Source organism: Rhipicephalus microplus, chromosome 1 (genome assembly GCF_043290135.1).
Source record: "Rhipicephalus microplus isolate Deutch F79 chromosome 1, USDA_Rmic, whole genome shotgun sequence".
NCBI classification, from domain to species: Eukaryota; Metazoa; Arthropoda; class Arachnida; order Ixodida; family Ixodidae; genus Rhipicephalus; species Rhipicephalus microplus.
The window spans coordinates 231,106,766-231,126,224 of NC_134700.1; the positions used below are offsets into that span (position 1 = coordinate 231,106,766).

The 19,459-nt window shown below is 43.9% G+C and overlaps 1 protein-coding gene across 1 annotated transcript in view; it reads right to left on the reverse strand.

The window, feature by feature from the left end:
* Window positions 1-19,459, reverse strand: part of LOC119159550 (CDK-activating kinase assembly factor MAT1-like) — a 32,756-nt gene that overhangs the window by 5,736 nt on the left and 7,561 nt on the right. Inside the window, exons 4-5 of the mRNA XM_037412352.2 lie at window positions 17,576-17,746; window positions 11,073-11,143 (exon numbers count right to left, since the gene is read on the reverse strand). Coding sequence (XP_037268249.2) covers window positions 11,073-11,143; window positions 17,576-17,746 — 242 coding nt within the window. The remainder of the gene's footprint in view (window positions 1-11,072; window positions 11,144-17,575; window positions 17,747-19,459) is intronic.

Genomic DNA, 19,459 nt, shown 5'->3' on the forward strand with positions numbered 1-19,459 from the left:
CGTTACTTCTGCTATTACTCCAAGATCAGAAGTTTCAATCAGCACACCCTCGCTGCAGGAACTATAATTACAATTTAATACGTCTCGCATTTACATTTAATATAAAGCCTATGACCAAAACAACTATCTTAGGTGAATTACTGATATAACTGGGAAACTTAGAACATAAGGCAGACCTATAATGCATGCAGTGGCATAATGTTTACCGTAGGGTTTCATGTGATGGCTCATAACGTCGTGGCACATGTGAAATTCATTTCACATTGTCACAGCAAGCAGAACATAAAATTTCATCATCGACTCTCTAAAAAAAAATCGTGACTGGTCTCTGAACAAATTCACAGTAATTCTGGCAGCGTGCATCTACCAGTAGACAAGACATAAGTGCAGGTCTTGTACGAATAAAAAAATCCCCAAACTATATAGTCCCTTAGAAAAATATATTTGCAGCATAAATAATTTTTGCCCCTTCAATCTAGGTGCTGTGAAAATTGCCGCTGTTTATGCGAAGGCGTTCAAAACGAGTCTCGCTTTCCCAAGTATTGAACAACTTTTCCGTGACCGGTAAGAAGCAGCAGAAGCAAATTTTATTTAAAAAACAGAACTGATAAAGCAGCACTATCATATTGTTGGGATGATTTCCTGACAACTACGACTTGTAGATTTTAGGCAACATGCAGCTCTCTACCTACATAGTAACGAATACTTTAGTTCTAAATTACCAAAAAAGTACGTACTATACGGTAGCAGTGTTACTTGTAGTGTGTTACCGCAAACACTGGAAACAAGACAGGAGTTCTCGCAGTCATCACAACTATTACTCAGTACAAGCTTTCTCGCAATATAGCCTGCCACATAATATACAAGGTGACCGTTCCCCGCTAAGCAGTGCATGATGCATGGGCTATAACATTTCTAGTTAATCAGATGGAAGTCTTTCATTGTCTTCCTCGTCATATTCCGTATTATGCTACATAGGTATTCTGTAATGCTACATTATATTACATATTCCATATTATCTTATTTGATATTGCTACGGGAAGGAGACTGACTCAGAGGGGTAGTCACCGATGTATTTACAGCCGGCTGGTTAGGCGAGCAGCGCCAGCCACACAGATTAGCTCGCGCCAGTCTATCTGCTTTGTCTTCTTCAGTTCCATGCACTGGCGCGTAGCATGACCACCGGCGGCGGAGGCACCGTCCCGGTGCTTTAAAGGTCGTTATCTGACGCATTATTGTAGGGCTTGATCCGCGAGACGTGTACGATATCACTGGGCCGCATAGTAGATGATGATGGACAGATGGGGCTGATCTTGTAGGTGACAGGTGTTACTTGATGCAATATACGGTAGGCTCCCGTGTAATGAGAGAGAAGTTTTTCGGATAGGCCCAGCGGACGATGAGGGGACTAGAGTAAAACGAGGGTACCGGGAGCGAAATGTACGTCTCTATGTTCCGCATCGTACCGACGGCATTGGTTGGTTTGCGACGCCATCAGCCGAGCGCGAGCGAGCTGACGGGCATGATCGGCTCGCGCAATCGCGTCGCAGGCATACTCGCTGGTGGACGAGGTGTGAGCTGGGATGACTGTGTCCAGTGGTAAAGTCAGCTCTCTTCCGTACAATAAGTAGAACGGCGAAAAGCCCGCTGTGTCGTGACAGGATGAATTATACGCGAAAGTTGCGTAGGGTAAGGCGAGGTCCTCGTCTCGGTGGTCGGGCGACACGTACATAGCGAGCATATTTGTTAAAGTGCGGTTAAATCGTTCCGTGAGGCCGTTTGTTTGAGGGTGGTAAGCGGTTGTCAGTGTGTGTTGCGTGGAACAAGAACGCAGCATGTCGGCGATGACTTGGGATAAAAATGTACGGCCACGGTCTGTGAGAAGCTGTATCGGAGCACCGTGAATCAATATAACGTACCGTAACAAAAAGTCAGCGACGTCGGTTGCACAGCTGGTCGGTAGAGCTCGCGTAATAGCGTAGCGTGTAGCGTAGTCTGTAATAACAGCTATCCATTTGTTTCCCAATGTTGATGTGGGAAAAGAACCAAGCAGGTCTAACCCAACACGGTAAAATGGTTCCGCGGTATGTCAATTGGTTGAAGATGGCCAGCGGGTAGCAGCGACGGTGTTTTACGACGTTGGCATAGGTCACACGTGGCAACGTATCGGCGTACCGAACGAGCAAGGACACCTTGGCGTATACCGCACGTACGAGCGCCGGACGCGCTCGTACGTGCGGGATACGCCAAGGTGTCCAGCCGTGGGAGCGTCGTGAAGTTCGGTGAGAACACAGCGGCACAAATGCTTAGGCACAACAATGAGAAGGTTGGGCCCGTCTGGTCGGAAATTGCGACAGTATAGCACACCCTTTTGAATGACAAAAGTAGCGGACGGAAGCATCATTTGTGAAGGATTCCATACGGCTGATGATGTCAAGCAGCTCTGGATCACGCTTCTGTTCTTCCCCAATATTAAGGAAGTCGGACACTGACAAGATAGAGTTCTCCGTGGGCTCGTCAGTGTCCTCAGGATCGTCGACAGGGTACCGGGAGAGGCAATCGGCATCATGGTGTAGGTGGCCAGATTTGTAGACCACCGAATAGGAAAACTCTTGCAGGCGCAAAGCCCAGCGACCAAGGCGGCCCGATGGATCTTTCAGAGAGTTGAGCCAGCAGAGTGCGTGGTGGTCGGTAACTACCGAAAATGGGCGTCCGTATAGATAAGGTCGAAATTTCGCCACCGCCCATACAAAAGCCAAGCACTCACGCTCTGTTATCGAATAGTTACATTCAGGGGCGGATAGGAGGCGGCTGGCATATGTAATAACGCAATCATGGCCATGTTGTTTATGAGCCAGCACTGCACCAATGCCATGCCCACTTGCATCTGTACGGATTTCCGTAGGGGCAGCAGGGTTGACGTGTGCCAGAATCGGAGGGGTAGTGAGAAGAGCAACGAGAGTCGAGAACGTAGAAGCCTCTTCGGAGCCCCATGAAAACGGGACTTCTTTCTTGAGGAGCTGCGTAAGCGGCCTCACTATGTGCGCAAAATTTTTCACGAAGCGTCGGAAGTAGGAGCATAGTCCGATGAAGCTGCGTACATCCTTCGCAGATCGTGGTACAGGAAAGCTTTTCACGGCGTTGATTTTTGCCGGGTCTGGTTGTACACCGTTGGCGTCTACTAAATGGCCAAGCACTGTGATTTGATGGTGTCCAAAGTGACATTTGGACGAGTTGAGCTGCAGGGCAGCGCGACGCAAGATTCCCAGGATGGCTGAGAGGCGCTCTATGTGAGTTTCAAATGTTGGTGAAAAGACGATGACGTCGTCCAAGTAGCACAAACAGGTGGACCATTTGAATCCTCTGAGCAGGGAGTCCATCATTCGTTCGAAGGTGGCTGGAGCGTTACAAAGGCCGAAGGGCATGACCTTGAACTGATATAGGCCATTGGGGGTGATGAATGCCGTCTTTTCACGGTCCATTTCATCTACCTCTATCTGCCAGTAGCCGGAACGAAGGTCTATGGAGGAAAAATAGTGGGACCCATAGAGGCAATCAAGCGCATCATCTATTCGTGGCAGAGGGTAGACGTCTTTTTTGGTAATTTTGTTTAGATGTCGATAATCCACGCAGAAACGCCATGCACCGTCTTTTTTGCGGACTAGCACTACAGGAGAAGCCCAAGGACTGCAGGATGGCTCAATGATGTCCTTGGCGAGCATTTTGTCGACCTCACTTTGGATGATGTGACGCTCGGCCACCGACACCCGATATGGACGCCTATGAATAGAATGCTCATTACCAGTGTTTATGCGGTGGCTCATACCGGTAGCTTTTCCCAACGGACGGCCCCTGATGTCAAAAACGTCGGTGTAGGACAGCAGAACCTGGTGGAGCTCATCAGTCTGCTGCGGCGTTAAGTTGGAAGCGATCATCGAAGTAATAGCGCTGTCGGAGCAAGTGGCAGATTGATGTTGAGCGTGGGGGTCAGAAGGGGCGGCCATCGCGAAAACATCTACCGCATTGTCTTCTAAGGTGCAGAGCAACGCCAAAGAGATCCCTTGCGGCAAAACTTGAGGTGTCAAGCTAAAGTTGACAACTGGGAGACACGTAGAATTTCCTGCGACGGACGGAATGGTGTGCGGTAATGTAATGCCACGGCTTATGAGGACATCGCGGACAGGGGTCAGAACATAGTCACCGTCGAGAACTGGTGGTATTGAGACGAGCTCTATATAGGTCAGTGTCTGTGGAGGGAGGCGCGCGTGTCCCGTTGTGCAGAGGCGACTCGGCCGTTGTGTAAGAGGTTCTGTTGCGGGCAAGTGTAGACGGAGCGTACTGGTCGAACAGTCTATGAGGGCACAATGCGCGGACAGGAAGTCGAGGCCTAAGATTACGTCGTGGGGGCCTTTATCAAGGACGGTGAAGAGAAAAACTGTGTGTCGATCCGCAATGCTCACACGAGCGGAGCACATTCCAACGATAGATGTTATTCCACCATCCGCAACACGGACGAACTGAGTGGTCGCAGGTGTGAGAACCTACTTGAGCTTGCGGCGAAAATCACTCGTCAACACGGAAAGTTGGGCGCCGGTGTCGACAAGAGCACTGACATGTACGTCGTCTACTTGCACGTCTATGAGGTTCCGTTTTGTCGGTATCGTCAAAAGAGGATTTTCGGTCAATCCGAGCGATGCAGCGCCACCTCCGGGGGCTGCAACGCTTAGTTTTCCGTCGGGAAACCTCGTGGGAAGGCGGGGGAAGATGGTCGGCGGGGCTGTGGAGAACGAGACTGGTGACGTTGGGGGGATGGAGAGCGGGAGTAGCGGTGTTCAGAAGCAGGTTCCTGGGCAAAATGGTCGCGGCTGGTCTCATGGCGATAGGCAAAACGTGCATAGAAAAGACGAGAGGTCGGTTGTGCAGGAGGACCCCAGCGACTTCTGCAATGGCGAGAAATGTGCCCGATTCTGTGACACGAGAAGCTTATCGGCTTGTCATCGTGTGTTCGCCATGCGGACGGATTACGGAACGTTGAGGGAGAGCCGGTCGGGAAGGGACGTGCAGGCGTGTATCAGGGCTGGTAGTCAGTGCGGGGAGACGGTGAGATAGAGTGAATTCCCAAGCTGGCGATTTCCTGCCGGACGACTGCTTGAATGAGAGGCAATGTAATTGGCGGAGAGGGGTCAGGGACGTTGATCCCACCTTAGCTGGAGCAGCCGCTTCAAGCTCCCGCCTGACGATTCGCGTCAAGTTGTCACAGGTGTCTGGTGGATGATATGTGTCGAGACATGAGGACGTCGCAGTGGTGTTCGGGAGGCGCTGGAACTGATGGGAGATGCGTCTGCTTTTAGCTTGTTGGAACCGGCGGCATTCTTGAATAATCGCATCGACAGATGACACATTGTTGAATATCAACAAGTTGAACGCATCGTCGGCGATACCCTTTAGAATATGCGCAACTTTTTCAGGTTCAGACATATTTTCGTCAGCTTGGCGGCATAATGAAAGGACAGCCTGAATATAACCGATGTAGGACTCCGTGGAAGATTGTGCGCGAGTCGACAACTCATTTTTCGCAGCTTCACGACGACCAGAGATGTTGCCAAAAAGCTCACGAATCTTTGCCTTGAAGCTGTCCCAGCTTGTTATGTCATGCTCGTGGTTATCAAAACCGAACACGAGGGGTTCCGTCGAGATAAAAGATGACGTTTGCGAGCATAAGAGTGGGATCCCACCAGTAAGTGGCGCTGACGTGTTCGTAGAGGCGTAGCCACTGGTCGACGTCGGAACCCTTGCTGCCCGAGAACACGCCGGGGTCTTTGAGCGCGGGAAGCGTCACAAAGGCTGTTGCGGGCGCTGGGTTGACAGGTCGGGCAGAAGGGGGAGCGACCGGAGAGGATGTAGCCGAGTCTTGAGTGGTCATGTTATAAGCCGTGACGGAGCGTCCGCTTCGGAGTTCCGTGGCGAGGACGGGGATCGCACAACTCCGCCAAATATGTTACGGGAAGGAGACTGACTTAGAGGGGTAGTCACCGATGTATTTACAGCCGGTTAGGCGAGCAGCGCCAGCCACACAGATTAGCTCGCGCCAGTCTATCTGCTTTGTCTTCTTCAGCTCCATGCACTGGCACGTAGCAATATTAAAGTTGTCTCAAAAAAGCTTGCCAAACCCCTACTTTGCTTTCATTCATGCAACCAATTTATAACAATTCTTGGCTACATAACAAAAAAAATTTTACTGGTGCTTAAACATATTTATGAGTATTACAGTAAGCTTGACTGCATAATAGAGTACAAATATTGATTTACAATAGATTTACAAACTTGTGTTCTATAGTTGTCAGTAAAAGACAGGCCAAGCAGTAGGGTAAAGACAAGGCTCATGGGCAGCAGACGGTTTAGAGAGGTTTGTCTTTAAAGAAGAAACTTGTTGCACATGAGCTGAGTCATAGTCAAAACAGAAGAAATTCGAAGGTACACTGTCTACATGGTACTGGCATGATAGGATGATCATAGCATCCACAATTCTCTTGCGACGGGAGCAGAGGACGTTCAGATTTAGAACTTGTCACACTAGTGAACCGAAGTATGGCCATGGTTATCGCCAGTGTTCAAACAAGACCCTTGAGCAGCACAGCAGCTACATAAGCAGAGCCTAGGTGAAACAGACATAGTACGAATCCGGGAACAAGTTAGCACTGTGCATGTAGACGATCTGCAGGTTGTCAATTCAGTGGTTCCGCGAGGTACTTGGCACGACAGCCCATGATCTGCTTCTTACCGGGAACAAGTTAGCACTGTGTATGTAAACGATCTGCAGGTTGTCAATTTAGTGGTTCTGCGAGGTACTTGGCACGACAGCCAATTATGCCTGACTTTATATCAGCATAACGACAATTCAAGTTCTGCCTTGGAGTGTTCTACACTGCAACAAAACGTTCAAGACTGCCTAACTGTGGACCTTGAGCAATGGCATCACGAAGAGAGGAGCAACACAATACAACAGAAAAAAATCAACGATGCAATTCTTGCCTTAATTGCAGAAGCACCTTCATTATGCAGTGACTAACACCAGGTTATGAGACATTGATCGTCCCCAATAGAGGAATACTGTAAGGTTCTTTTTAGCAAACCCACTTAGGCAATGAACTTTTAAACTTCTTCGAGTATGGACCCACTTCCCAGCCCAGAACTCTTCTGTGCTTGTGCTGGCACCCCTCCTAACATTCCTCCGCTTTTAAACATAACCTCCTTTTTTACTCTGCTACATAGCCTGGCTTCGACTCTGAACAATATCAGAAAAGTATTTGATATGCAATTTAATTTGCTTCTGGTAACAGTTAACTCATATTTGATTTGGTGCCAAAAAGCGCAATGCTGTCCAAGACATTGCAGATCTTTAACACACCATATATTAGTGCACATAACCGTCCCCTGCACATGACTTGCGTCCCCACTTTCAGCTTGCCGGAAAAAAAAAAATCCTCGCATATTGCCCACACATTTCATACAGGAAAGTCTGCACGAAACCTATTGCTCAAGCAGCACAGCACATATGAATACCGGTAAGAAGCTGGTAAGCGTTGGCATAATGTCACCCACCATCTGATCGAAAGCCCTTGCTGTTTCATTAAGCGGTGCAGCCATCCGCAGCTCGCTCGAAACTCGTAAGGCAGGCCTAGCTCTCTTGATAATCTGCCTGCTTCCACTTGGGCCATCTCTGTCGATACGGCATCAACCCTACTTCCCACTTCTTCAAAAAACTTCCCTAGCTGCGACAATCTTCACATTTTGATGCACGGTGAATGACTGCCACTGAATGCTTTTCATGATAACAAATAGATTTATCTATGCACGGCGAACAGGTCATTATGCCGAGTTCGAGCAATATCAGCGAGACAAAAATAGGCTTACAAGTGTTGCTGCGTAGGGGCTTCACGGCACAATGCACATTTCCGTGAAGCTACACTAAATAAGAAAAAAAACTACGCATGTGCGAATATTCGAATGCTTTGAATATTCAAACGAATAATGAAGTATTCGAATCCACTTTTACACGAATTTAAGTTATTAAAATTTCGAAATACTCGCAATGAACGAACAGGTGTACATTAGTCCGTTTGTAACCTGTACTGGTGGTTTCACTGGAGTGTAGATGTGCAAAGCCAAGAAAGCACCTATTCAGGAAAAATTTGCTCTGCCGCGAAGCCCCACTTCAAATTCAAAGGGGCCCTGCGACACGTTTTGAGGATTGTCAGAAAATGCAGTGATTTGGTAGACGAGGCGACGGAGAACACTTGAGTCAAATATTAGAGCGAAGCACGAGGCCTGCAATTCACGAACTCGCTCGCTGGATTTCGTGCTGACCGGTCGTGCCCCTGCGATCTCCGACGACAGCACAGCTCTGGCCAAATGGCTCGCCGTACGCCATCTCCCGACCCCGACAAGAGCTCTTGCTGAGTGATGCCCCGTCCTCGGACTCTTGCTACCGTGTCTATCTTTCCTATCTTCTCCTCACTTCCGTATGTGGCTGTTCCTGCACCTCTCTCCCTTCCTGCTCCTCCCTCTATCGCTATACTTTCAATTCCTCCCTATCCTTTTAATCCCTCCTTACCCCCATCCCTCCTGAGCTGCTGTTGAGGTGTCTTCCCCCTGAGGGACAGTTATGGGGCTCACTTTTATCTTCTTTTCATCTAAGAATCACTACCCCCCCCCCCCCCCCCCCACAATTCACAATGAAGTCTCAGTCAGTTGAATATTGCTTTTTCTGACAAATGTCACCACAAGCTCCAAAGTGGTGACATTTCATTTCATTTCCATTTTATCCATTTCATTTCAATCCATATCCATTTTATTAGCCATTGGCTAGTATTATTGAGCATGGCGCGCTCAGTGGTTACTGGGGCCACCGCGGGATGTCGCGACTTGTCCACATGTATGTGCGCGATTGCACTGAAAAGCCGTGCATTCAGAGAAAATAAAGAAGAGAAAAAGTGCTCAAAGTCACGAGGCGCACGTGACGTATTTTATTTTCTCGCCGTGCCATCCCTCCCCGCTTAGCTTCCAGCGCTTTCGTCAGTATGAGAAGAGAGAATTCAATGACAGTGCATGACAAATACTTAGAACTTCACTAGTACTGGACGGATTCTAAAAAGTTTTTCGGCGGTGAATTCGTGAGGCAACAAGCGTCTTTAGTGGATTTATTTTATGGCTGTTTAAAAAAGTAATGAAAGGCCCCTATAAATAAACATATTACCCTCAAATCGATTCGTCATTTTTTTTTCAACCTTAAAACCTCGTTATGGTGGCTTACATGCTCTAAGTGTAATAAATTTTAAAATTTCACGTATTTAACAGATTATAACTTGCATCCTACCGAAAATCAAATCGCGCAACTACTCAAAGTGGCTTCATCATCATTTGAACAGAAAATAAAGGCTATTTCATAGAGGCCTTATTCAACTTTTAAAAAAATATTGTGCAGGTTAGTTATGTCACGATAAATATTCCCATTATTCTTTATATGTTATATATACTACTTGAATTCGATTCAAAATTATTCGACCAAAATCACTATTCACTTCGAATTCGCTTCGAACCTAAAATTCACTATTCGTACAAGCCTAAAAAAAAAACAGTGCATTTTGCGCACCCCTACTTTGCCACTGAACGTTTTCAATTTTCGGTGCAGGTTATACATGCGAAAATATGGTAAATGGTCAATGAAATTCGTAGACCACAGCATTCATGTAGCTGTACAGCTTCATAACATGAACATGCACTTTGGCATATAGATGTCTGGTCTTCACTGTGCACTTTGGTTTGCAGGTTGAGCACAGAAGCTCACAAAAAACAAGCAAAATACCTTGCCAAGTTTTGAATTTTTTTTTTTTTTTGCCAAATGTTTTCTTCACTATAAAAGCCATTAAGATGAGCCCTAATAATAATATAATTGTTCTGGTTTAATGTTCCAAAACAACATGATTATGAGAGACGCCGTAGTCGAGGGCTTTGGGAATTACTCTACATGGGGTTCTTTGATATCCACCTAAATCTAGGCACATGGGCCTCAAAACATTTTTGCCTCCGTAGAGAATGCGGCTGCTGTGGCTTATGCTCAGCCCTAGTTGTGAAGCATGCAGGCATAAGTTTTATTTGCAAACGTGGTAAGCTGGGACAAGATATCATGATGTTCCAAGTAAGCATCTCCTTAATAATTTTACAATAGCTTTTGAGAGTTACCAAGACTACTATGTAAACCAAGTCCCTTCATTGAAATTCTGCTATGGATCTCAGATCTTCTGCACAGGAGGGTGTAGAGACTGACAAACACATCAATTTAAGATTACAGTGACTTCTTGAGCAAGACTGGTGCCGCTGGTTGGTGGCGAGACAGTGGCACATCTAGTATCCTCCAACATTTGTAACACATTGATGAGATGTCAAAAGTGATGAGCAAAACCTTCATGTAAATAGAAATTATTTTTCATAGACCTGATGCAGCACTGATAAAGTTCATAATGGTTTCAGCTCTACAAGTATGTGTGCTGGTGTCCTCGTTTTGCACTCGGTGTCCAGTGTAACAAATGTGGTTGCGCGCCTTTTTTCGAACTTACCATGGTCCTTACATAATACTGGCACCAAACAGTACGTGAAATAATCGAAGTGTTCTACATAAGAGTGAAAGAAGAGGGATGAATTAGCCAGTTATCTATCGCAGTAAGCCATAATGAGCATAATTAACTTGTATCCACATTTAAAACATAATAAACATGAATCAGCTTGAACAATTGTGGGGGGTATGCATACAGATATGATATGCACCACATGTATTTACTTTTTTTATCTTTCCACTTTTCAATAAAATTCACTTGTGAATTTGCACTTGTCCTGTCTATCGATTCGCCTATTGTCCAAGCACTGCAAAGCACATAATAAGAAGTACGAATCCCTATCAACTCGCTCAAGCTTTCATTGTCACAAAATTTTTGTGTTCACGGTAACAGCAGCAAGTTTACAGCTATGCATCACCTTACATGGCAACATCGCAATGCATAAATCATGTGCCATACCTCAGCTCGGTCTCCTGTCGTTCTTGTTCCAAAAGCTCTTCCAAGTACTCTTCATCTTTCGATGCTTTCAACTGTTAAAAAAATAAAATAAAGCCAGGGTCTTGTTAACAGGCACACACATTTATATACACCTGCAAAACAGCTCTCCTTGCAGTTGTGTAAAAAAGTTTTGTGCAAATAAACCGTGAAGAAGGTTTCATGAAAGAGAAAGCTGCCATCCGTTTGATAGTGACATGAAGCTGCAGTAAAGACTTATGCACATATCTCAAAAAGAAAGCTTTGGAGCTATATGAAAAAACGGGCAATTTCACCCAGGAGCATCGAAAACAGCAGCAAAATAATAAATTGTGCAAAAGACGTTCATACAATATTTTATCAATATACAGAGCTGGCATAATGCAACACAGCACACAAAACTTCTACTCAGTAGCAAAAACCACGTGCAACATGATGCTGGTGCAGAGGGAGACTTTAGTTTGAGGCAGGAACAGAGGCCACAAATAAATGCAGTAGCGTCATGTCCCTTTACATAAGTGGGCAGAAGATAGGGTCCCGCAGAGACATAAAAATTATTTAGAACAGTTTTTTGCTATTTTCATATTGGGTGGTGTTAGAGCTGTTCATTAAGAGATTTATGGCCATGCCCATCTAATCAGAAGGGCTGGTCCAAATTCAGGAGTCCCCTGGGAAGATCGGGAGATTCGTATGCAGTGCGGTTGCAATTTGAGCCAAGTAACGATCTTACATTAAAAATGCTATCCAGATTGTCATTCGAAATAACTGCAGAAGACTCCTATTAAAAAAAATCTCTTAAATAAAATTGCTGCTTAAATGGAACCACTGCCCCTAAAATGTTTGGTTTCAGACTTGAATATTATACTCTGTTACACATTTTCCTGGTCCCTTCAGATTTTGTTTAAACTGAGTCTTTTGTACTCCCAAGAGAAAATAGACTGATGATGACTGTGGGTTATAATATGCAAATAATGAATAGTGATTGCTATATTGCAATATCATACAGTGAATAAGTACAAAATAAGAAAATGGCTTTACCATGTGCCGATGTATGCCTATGTTATTTACTCAAATTATAATTGCATTCTTGATTTCTATCATTCAAACCTTTTCTCATTAACTCTTTTATTTGATGACTTCCTTCACAGTTATCATGGAAGTGAGTGACAAGAGCAAAGGCACGTTTACACTTGAGAGACATGACATTTCTACATCGATTTTGGTCTTCGGGCTGTCATAGGGAGTGTCTTTTGTCTTGTTGTATGTTTATGTACACTGCAAAGACACAAACAGTCCGCCGGTGGTCTCGCGAAGACTCCGCCCACGCCTTGTCGTGCTCGCAGTTTTTCGTTGGCCAACTGTAGTCACATTGGAGGCACACGCAGCGACACTGACTAAACTTGCACCCCTGCGCCTCATTTTCAGCCAAACTCACTGCTGTGCCATTGTCACCAGAAACCACAATGACGAGGGATGGGGTGGTTAGACGCAATAGGAAAGAGAAGAAAAGACTTCAGTTGGGTGCTCAAGCTACCTATTCAGATGCCGCAGAAGCCTTGGAGAGGGCATTGTTAACTTCCCCAAGATTTCCTGCTTTGTGGGAAATCTTGGGGGCATATTGTGGGAAAATCTTTGTGGGAAAACAAAGACATTGGGCAAATTTTCGCTCAGCCGCAGATCCCCTGCAGACATGCCGATGACCGGTCTGCGGATGCGTTTTGCTAGTGTTTTCGGTCTGTCATCATATTACATTACGATGAAATGCCGTCTTTTGAGGTGGCGGCGGGCGATTCGTCAGCAAATGGTTTGCGCCTGCCTCGTGTTTTCGTCGGGGTCATGTCAGTATCGTGCTGGTCTAGAGTAAATGCGCCTTTATGAGAACAATACACATTCGCCATATCACAAGGCACCATGTAATGTTACATTTACTGTATTTATAAACATGGCACAAGCAGAACAAACATGCACCCTCGCGAAGAGGCATCGGAACAAACGACACCACGTCGTGTGCAATGCACCCATGCAACCCCTGCATCTTCTTATGTTACCCATAACTTCACAACAAAGTGCTGTGCTTTGCTGTCACCGACATGGTACAGGATTTCATGACGCATTTGACTTCTGAAGCCCCTAGCACTGTCTGATGTTACCTGATCATCTGATCTTTGCAATAAGTTCCTATCCCCCACTTTTTTTTATGTCATTCTGGTTTCAAACTTTTAAATTAAGTAAGCATTGATTGCAATTGCTTACACTCATGAAGTGGATCAACAGAGTTTGTAAAGTAAGCGAGCACTTCACTGGCAGTGTTAGTGCCACATTGAGAGTTTTTTGCCCCATAGGCAGTCTACAAGTTATGTAGCAACAGCAACTCGGAAAGCTGCATACAATGTGAACTTTGTAGGCTCACGCGAATATTCGAATCCTTCAATTATTTGAACAAATACTAATGTATTAAAATTTAAATTATTGGAAATTTCGAAATGAAGAAACAAACAAGTTTTTCTCTGCATGAAACGCACTGCAAAGGTCGTTTCCCTGAAGTGAAAAAATACTATACCATAAAAACACTTGTGTAGGGGAAATCCATACTGTCCCGAATCCCCACTTCAAGGTTAAATGAACATGTTACTGCCACATCGATCCATCATTTCTTCATTAAAAGCTTGTTATACCGGTTTACAAGTTCCAAGTATATTAAATTTTGTTATGCAACATGGTTTAGTGGTTATCACTCGCATTCTACCGAAAGTCAGACCCTGCTACTATTGAAAGTTGCTTCCACTTCTTTTGAACCAAGTAGAACGACATTTGTACATGCCTTGTTTAAATTTTAAAAAATGTTGTGGAGGTTAATTGGATCATAACAAATATGCTGATTTTCTTTTATAAAATGTGATATACACTATTCAAATAAAATTCAAAATTATTCAACCAAATAATTATTCGTTCCAAATTTGCTTCGAACCTGAAATTTGCTATTCGCACCAGCCTGGAGTTTTGTAATACTTATGATGTAAGGATACGGATGTCCGATTGAGCTCTATTATTTCTTTTCTTTTTGCCACTTATCCCAAATAACTGTTCTCAGCACAGTGTGTTTTCAGCTATATCATTCTGATAAAGTGTAGATAGTGCATATGTGATACCAAAATGGGTGGTTTCCAAGGTCATGATCATCATTATCAGCCTGACTACGCAGGGCAAAGGCCTCTCCCATGTACCACGAAGTGACCCGGTCTTGTGCTTTCTTCTTCCACTTGATACTTGCAAACTTTTTAATCTCATCGGCCCACCTAACTTTGTCTCCCCCTCGTGCGTTAGCCTTCTCTGGGAATCCAGTCAGTTACACTAAATGACCCGTGATTATCCTTCCTACACGCTACATGCCCAAGCCATGTCTCTTTCGTCTTCTTGATTTCAACAACGATATCCTTGACCCCACTTTATACCCTGACCCACCCTGATCTCTTCCTGTCTCCAAGGTTACATTGATCATTTTCCTTTCTATCGCTCACTGCGTAGTCCTCAATTTAAGCTGAACCCTTTTTGTAAGCCGCCAGGTTTCCGCTCTATAGGTAAGTACTGGCAAAATGCAGCTGTTTTATACCTTCCTCTTAAGGGTTAGTGGTAGATTACCATTCATGATTTGAGAATGTTTTACCAATGCGAACTATCCGATCCTTATTTTTCTAGTTGCTTCACTCTCATGGTTCAGTTCAGCGGTTGCTACCTGTCCTAAGTAGACATTATCATTTACAACTTCCAGCATCACTCCAGCTATCGTAAAGTGATATGTTCTGTCAAGACTTTTACACATTAGTTTTATGCATATTAATTTTCAGACCTACTCTTCTGCTTTCAGTGTCCAGTTCTGTAATATTTATCTACTTCTGCAAACCCTCCCCATGTGTGCCAGGCATTCTGCTAAATGAACTAGAAATTTCATCACAAGGGATTCTTTGGTTATGCCAGCAATGACCATTATAGGGAGTGTTACCTGTAAATTGGTTCAAGTCTCAACACTACTAGTTCCTCTCTAGAAAATCTTAGCTCATATAATAGCGCACCCCCCCCCCTTCCGTCTGCATGCACTTTTTACGGGAAGAAAGCATAAGCATGATGTGAATAAACAGATAGTAATAGAGTGAACTCCTTTTAAGACGTACTTTAAGACGAATTTTCACTTAAGACGAACAACACGGGAGTGTTTGTTTGGCTTCCCGTAGACTCAATGCAAGAAAAATCTGCTGAAGATGAACCGCGTAACAGACCTCTTCTGTTAAGACCAACTCTCACAGCGACCAACAACGACGAACGGAGGGGATTCTGCACAACGAACATCATAGTCTTGAGGGGGCATCCAGGCAAACAAGAGAAAGCAAAAACAAAAGAAAGCAAAAACAAAAGAACTTCCTGGTACGAAAACTCAAAGGATATCGAAAGATAACTGCCATGTTGACTGATAAAGCGAGATAACTGGAAGAGAAAGGTCAGCGCATAAAGCTGGTATCTTCCTCACCGCTAGCCTGTAAGTGGACAAAGAGCCGGCTTTAAGCAAAGAAAGCAACAAAAAGCGTTCATCCTTTCGTATTCTCCTCGCGTTCTTCAGTTGACAACGGAAGAACACAGGAGCTTGGCTAGAGCGGAAAATGCAAGGAAAGGGGGGGGTGAAGAAAAGCCAAATGAAAGTAAAAACGGGAATGAGTATTACCTGTACATCATAATCACATGAAACCGAAACCACATATGTGGCACTATTATAGTACTCCCATCAGAGGAGTCAGATGCATTGTTAATGTCATCACACAATGGCACCGAGCCATGTTTGGGTCAGTTTGCATTGTTTTGCATCGGGCCTGTGCACATCATATCTGTTCCCAGCGAAATTCCGCAAACTGTGATGCACCATTTTCATTATGAAAGTGCACAACAAAGGAACGTTATTTTGCGCACTAAATATAGCTGCGATGTGTCTTTCTTGTGTGGCCGAGGCTTGCCATCGTTAGTAGTGTAAACGGAGATCTTCAGCTGCATGTCGTTCAGGGAAAGCTACTGCCAGCTGAAAATTGGGAAATATCCGAACCTCAAAAAAAAAAAAAAAACCTTGAAGACTTTAATAAGCAACTTGGCGTATATTACGTTTGTCAAGGTCGCGATATGCAATGAAAGCGTATCCAAAAGTGATAGCAAATCCAGTAAAACAGCCTCTTGAAAGGTGACCAGCCAGAAGGATAAATTTTCCATTCTTTGAAGAAAAATTGTGCTCGTCTTCCCTTTATATCTTTTTCAAGTCTACAAAACAGGGTTGTGCTACAGTTTTATTGTTAAAATGTGGTACAATTTATTCCTGAGCATATTTATTATGAAGTTGTGAAATCGAGTACTCGTTAGAATACTCTAGTTGACAGCATTGCTTTTATCAAGCTGAGCCAAATGAATGCTTTTTCTTACACCTTTCCTTCACATTGTAACGATATACTTCATTCAGTGTTTTCAAGCAACATATTTAGGTGTACTTGGCATGTTAGCATTTGGTTTTCGGGGGCACTTCTGATAAGACCAACTCCTGATAAGACGAACAAATGATCGTGGTCCCTTGCAGTTCGCCTTTAAGGTAGTCTACTGTATACCACTGCAAAAACCAGTATGTAGGTCAAGCTGAAACATAGCTCTCAAGCAGGGCTCAAGCCAAGCATGAGACAGGGCTCGAACTGTATCTTTCTGAAACTTTGCAATCTATTAGAAAGCATTTGCAATGTGCGCTCATAGGTCTTAAGCCTAAAGGCATATGTTAACGGAACACCTTTAATCTGGATTTCATTTCACTTGAAGGTCACCCATAGTTATCACGAATACAGCTCTAGTGCAAACACCACAACATTCTTGATTTCTACATGTCTTGATTCCATTCTTTTGCATAATCCACCAGAGAAGGTTTCCCTTAGACACTTCAAACTGACAATGTGCAGCCAGATTCCCACGTGCCTTTGTGAACTTGATCGCTGTTTTATTATATGCTATAATGAACAGTCATTAGCCTCCTCTCATTTTCCCAGAAATGTAAAAAGCATGCAGCTCGGAGCTGAAATAGGTTGACAGGAGAACAATAAAAACACACGATGGGGCCACGCTATGCCACAAGGCTAATAGTAAATAAAGCAACACTTATGGTTGTCATATAACCAAGAACAGTCCATAGTTCCAAGACTTCCAAAGCTGTCCTGCCAGTAACAAGTATACAAGATGGGGCCATAGTTTATATCATGTTTTGTTTTGCTATCTATAGCCTGGTTTGTATTATAAATGTGTGATGCACTGAATGATCAGGTGTTTGCTGAGCAAGCATGACATAGTTCCTGCAGAAGCTTGAGCTCACTAAAAAGCATTCTTAGCAAAGGAAACCAGTCAACAAAACACACCCATGCAAACAATGCCTGACAGATATGCTCTCTGAGCTTGAGGGCACGCAAGCCATGACTGATTACCTTTCCTTTCTGTATTTGAGCCTTATTTTCCCTTTTGTATTGCTCAACTTTCCGTCGTGTGGCCTCGACATCGATTTCATTGGCAAGGTTGTAAATTATGGTTTCAACTTCCTCAAGGTAGTCGTTGTAAGCCCGCAGTGTCTCGAAGTCCTCCTCACGCTTGTTGTAGTCCTGAAAAACCAAATTAAGAGCATCACATATTATTGACATCAAAAGTGTTAGAGAACACCATTTTTGCCTTTTACTTCATGACAACAGAGTTCAAAAGTCAAACTAAACACAAAGAGAAAATGTATTCAACGACGAAATTTACCAAAATGCAACACAAGTCCTCACAAGTAAACACTAAAATTCTATCATATTATTATACTTAGACCATACCTTTGTTTTTAGCACAGTTAGTGCTGTAGAGTAGGGTGCTGTTGATTAAATTATGAAAAGCTCTTCAAAATAAATGAAAGTAGCAAACAAAGTTTACTTATACAACTTACTCTCCCAGTTCAGATTACATGGACGTCTAGCCTACGAGAACACTGACAGCCACATAAATTAATGAAGGAATGTGGTTTCATAGCTAGTTAGTCAGCATGGGTTTGTCCTCACTTTCACAGTACACATGACTGAAACCTAGCACACTATATTGCAGCATTAACATGATTTAGCTTGTATTAGTGCGGCACATATAAAAATAGACATGACACAGACTTATTAAAGAGAAAGGTAGGCGCTAATGTGTCAAGCTAATACTAGCTAACTTCATGGCTGACCAATTTGCCCGTGCTTCAACAGTTCTTATTAATGAGACATAAGCCCTCTTTACGATTGCTAATGAGTACATTTATGAAATATTGTACCAATGTAACCAATAATCACTACAGTCATCAAGAAGAAACATTTGTCACACAGTGAACTTATGCTGACTATACTTGTCCTATCGCATATAGTACAATCGAATCCCTTTAAGACACTGATAATAAGGGACACCAGTGTGCCTGCTTTGAAGTAGAGGTCGATAAGAGAATGCATATGGGGTAACCTGCTTATAAAGACACCTCATGTAAAAGACGAAAATCGCTCCCAAGTGCATGTCTCTTATATAAGGGTTAAACTGTAGTGGTAATTCCTTACACCAGATGGACACATGCATCTATGTTGTGCCATTTGGGTCTCACCTTCTCTTACATTGGCACCTTTCAAAATCCCAAATACAACATGACTGCCTCCTCACCATATGTGAATGAAAGCGTGGTGTGCAGTGTTTTGATGACCGGTCTGTATAGTCATGCTTTCTGACACACGATAGACACACGTCCATGTTGTGCAATAAGTCTCTCATTGTTTTTTATTGCCATAGAGTGATGCCTTCCCCAAAATTTATACCCAATTTTTTAAATCAGCCTTGTAGAATTGAAACTAGTGTGCCATTTTGTTCAGAAAGAACAGCTCTTCAAGCTGAGCTGAAAATAAATAAGTAAATAAAAAAATTCTGACAAGCTTGGTACACTATTTTTCTCACGGTCATAAAAAGCTTATAAGCTTGGTACAATGTCCTCTTTGTAACGGTCAGGAAAGAGTTGCAGAGTAGAATGCCACGACTGTACCTTTCTTTCAGAGGCTGCCATTTATCTCAGATATGTAAAACATACCAAGTGACCAGACTTCCACTTTTGCTTTCATCTTGCATGTACACCGATAATCAAGGCACCTGGTACCAACAGTGAAATAAATGACCGAGCAGCATGGGGACTGTGGGCACTGTGCAGCAGCTTGGCTCTCCGTATAGTTTTACTTCATCCAAGCCAAGAAGTGCGATGTGTCTTTATAATTTTCGAGCCAACTGACAAAGATAATCAAAATAAGGTAACACAAAGATAATGAAGTTTA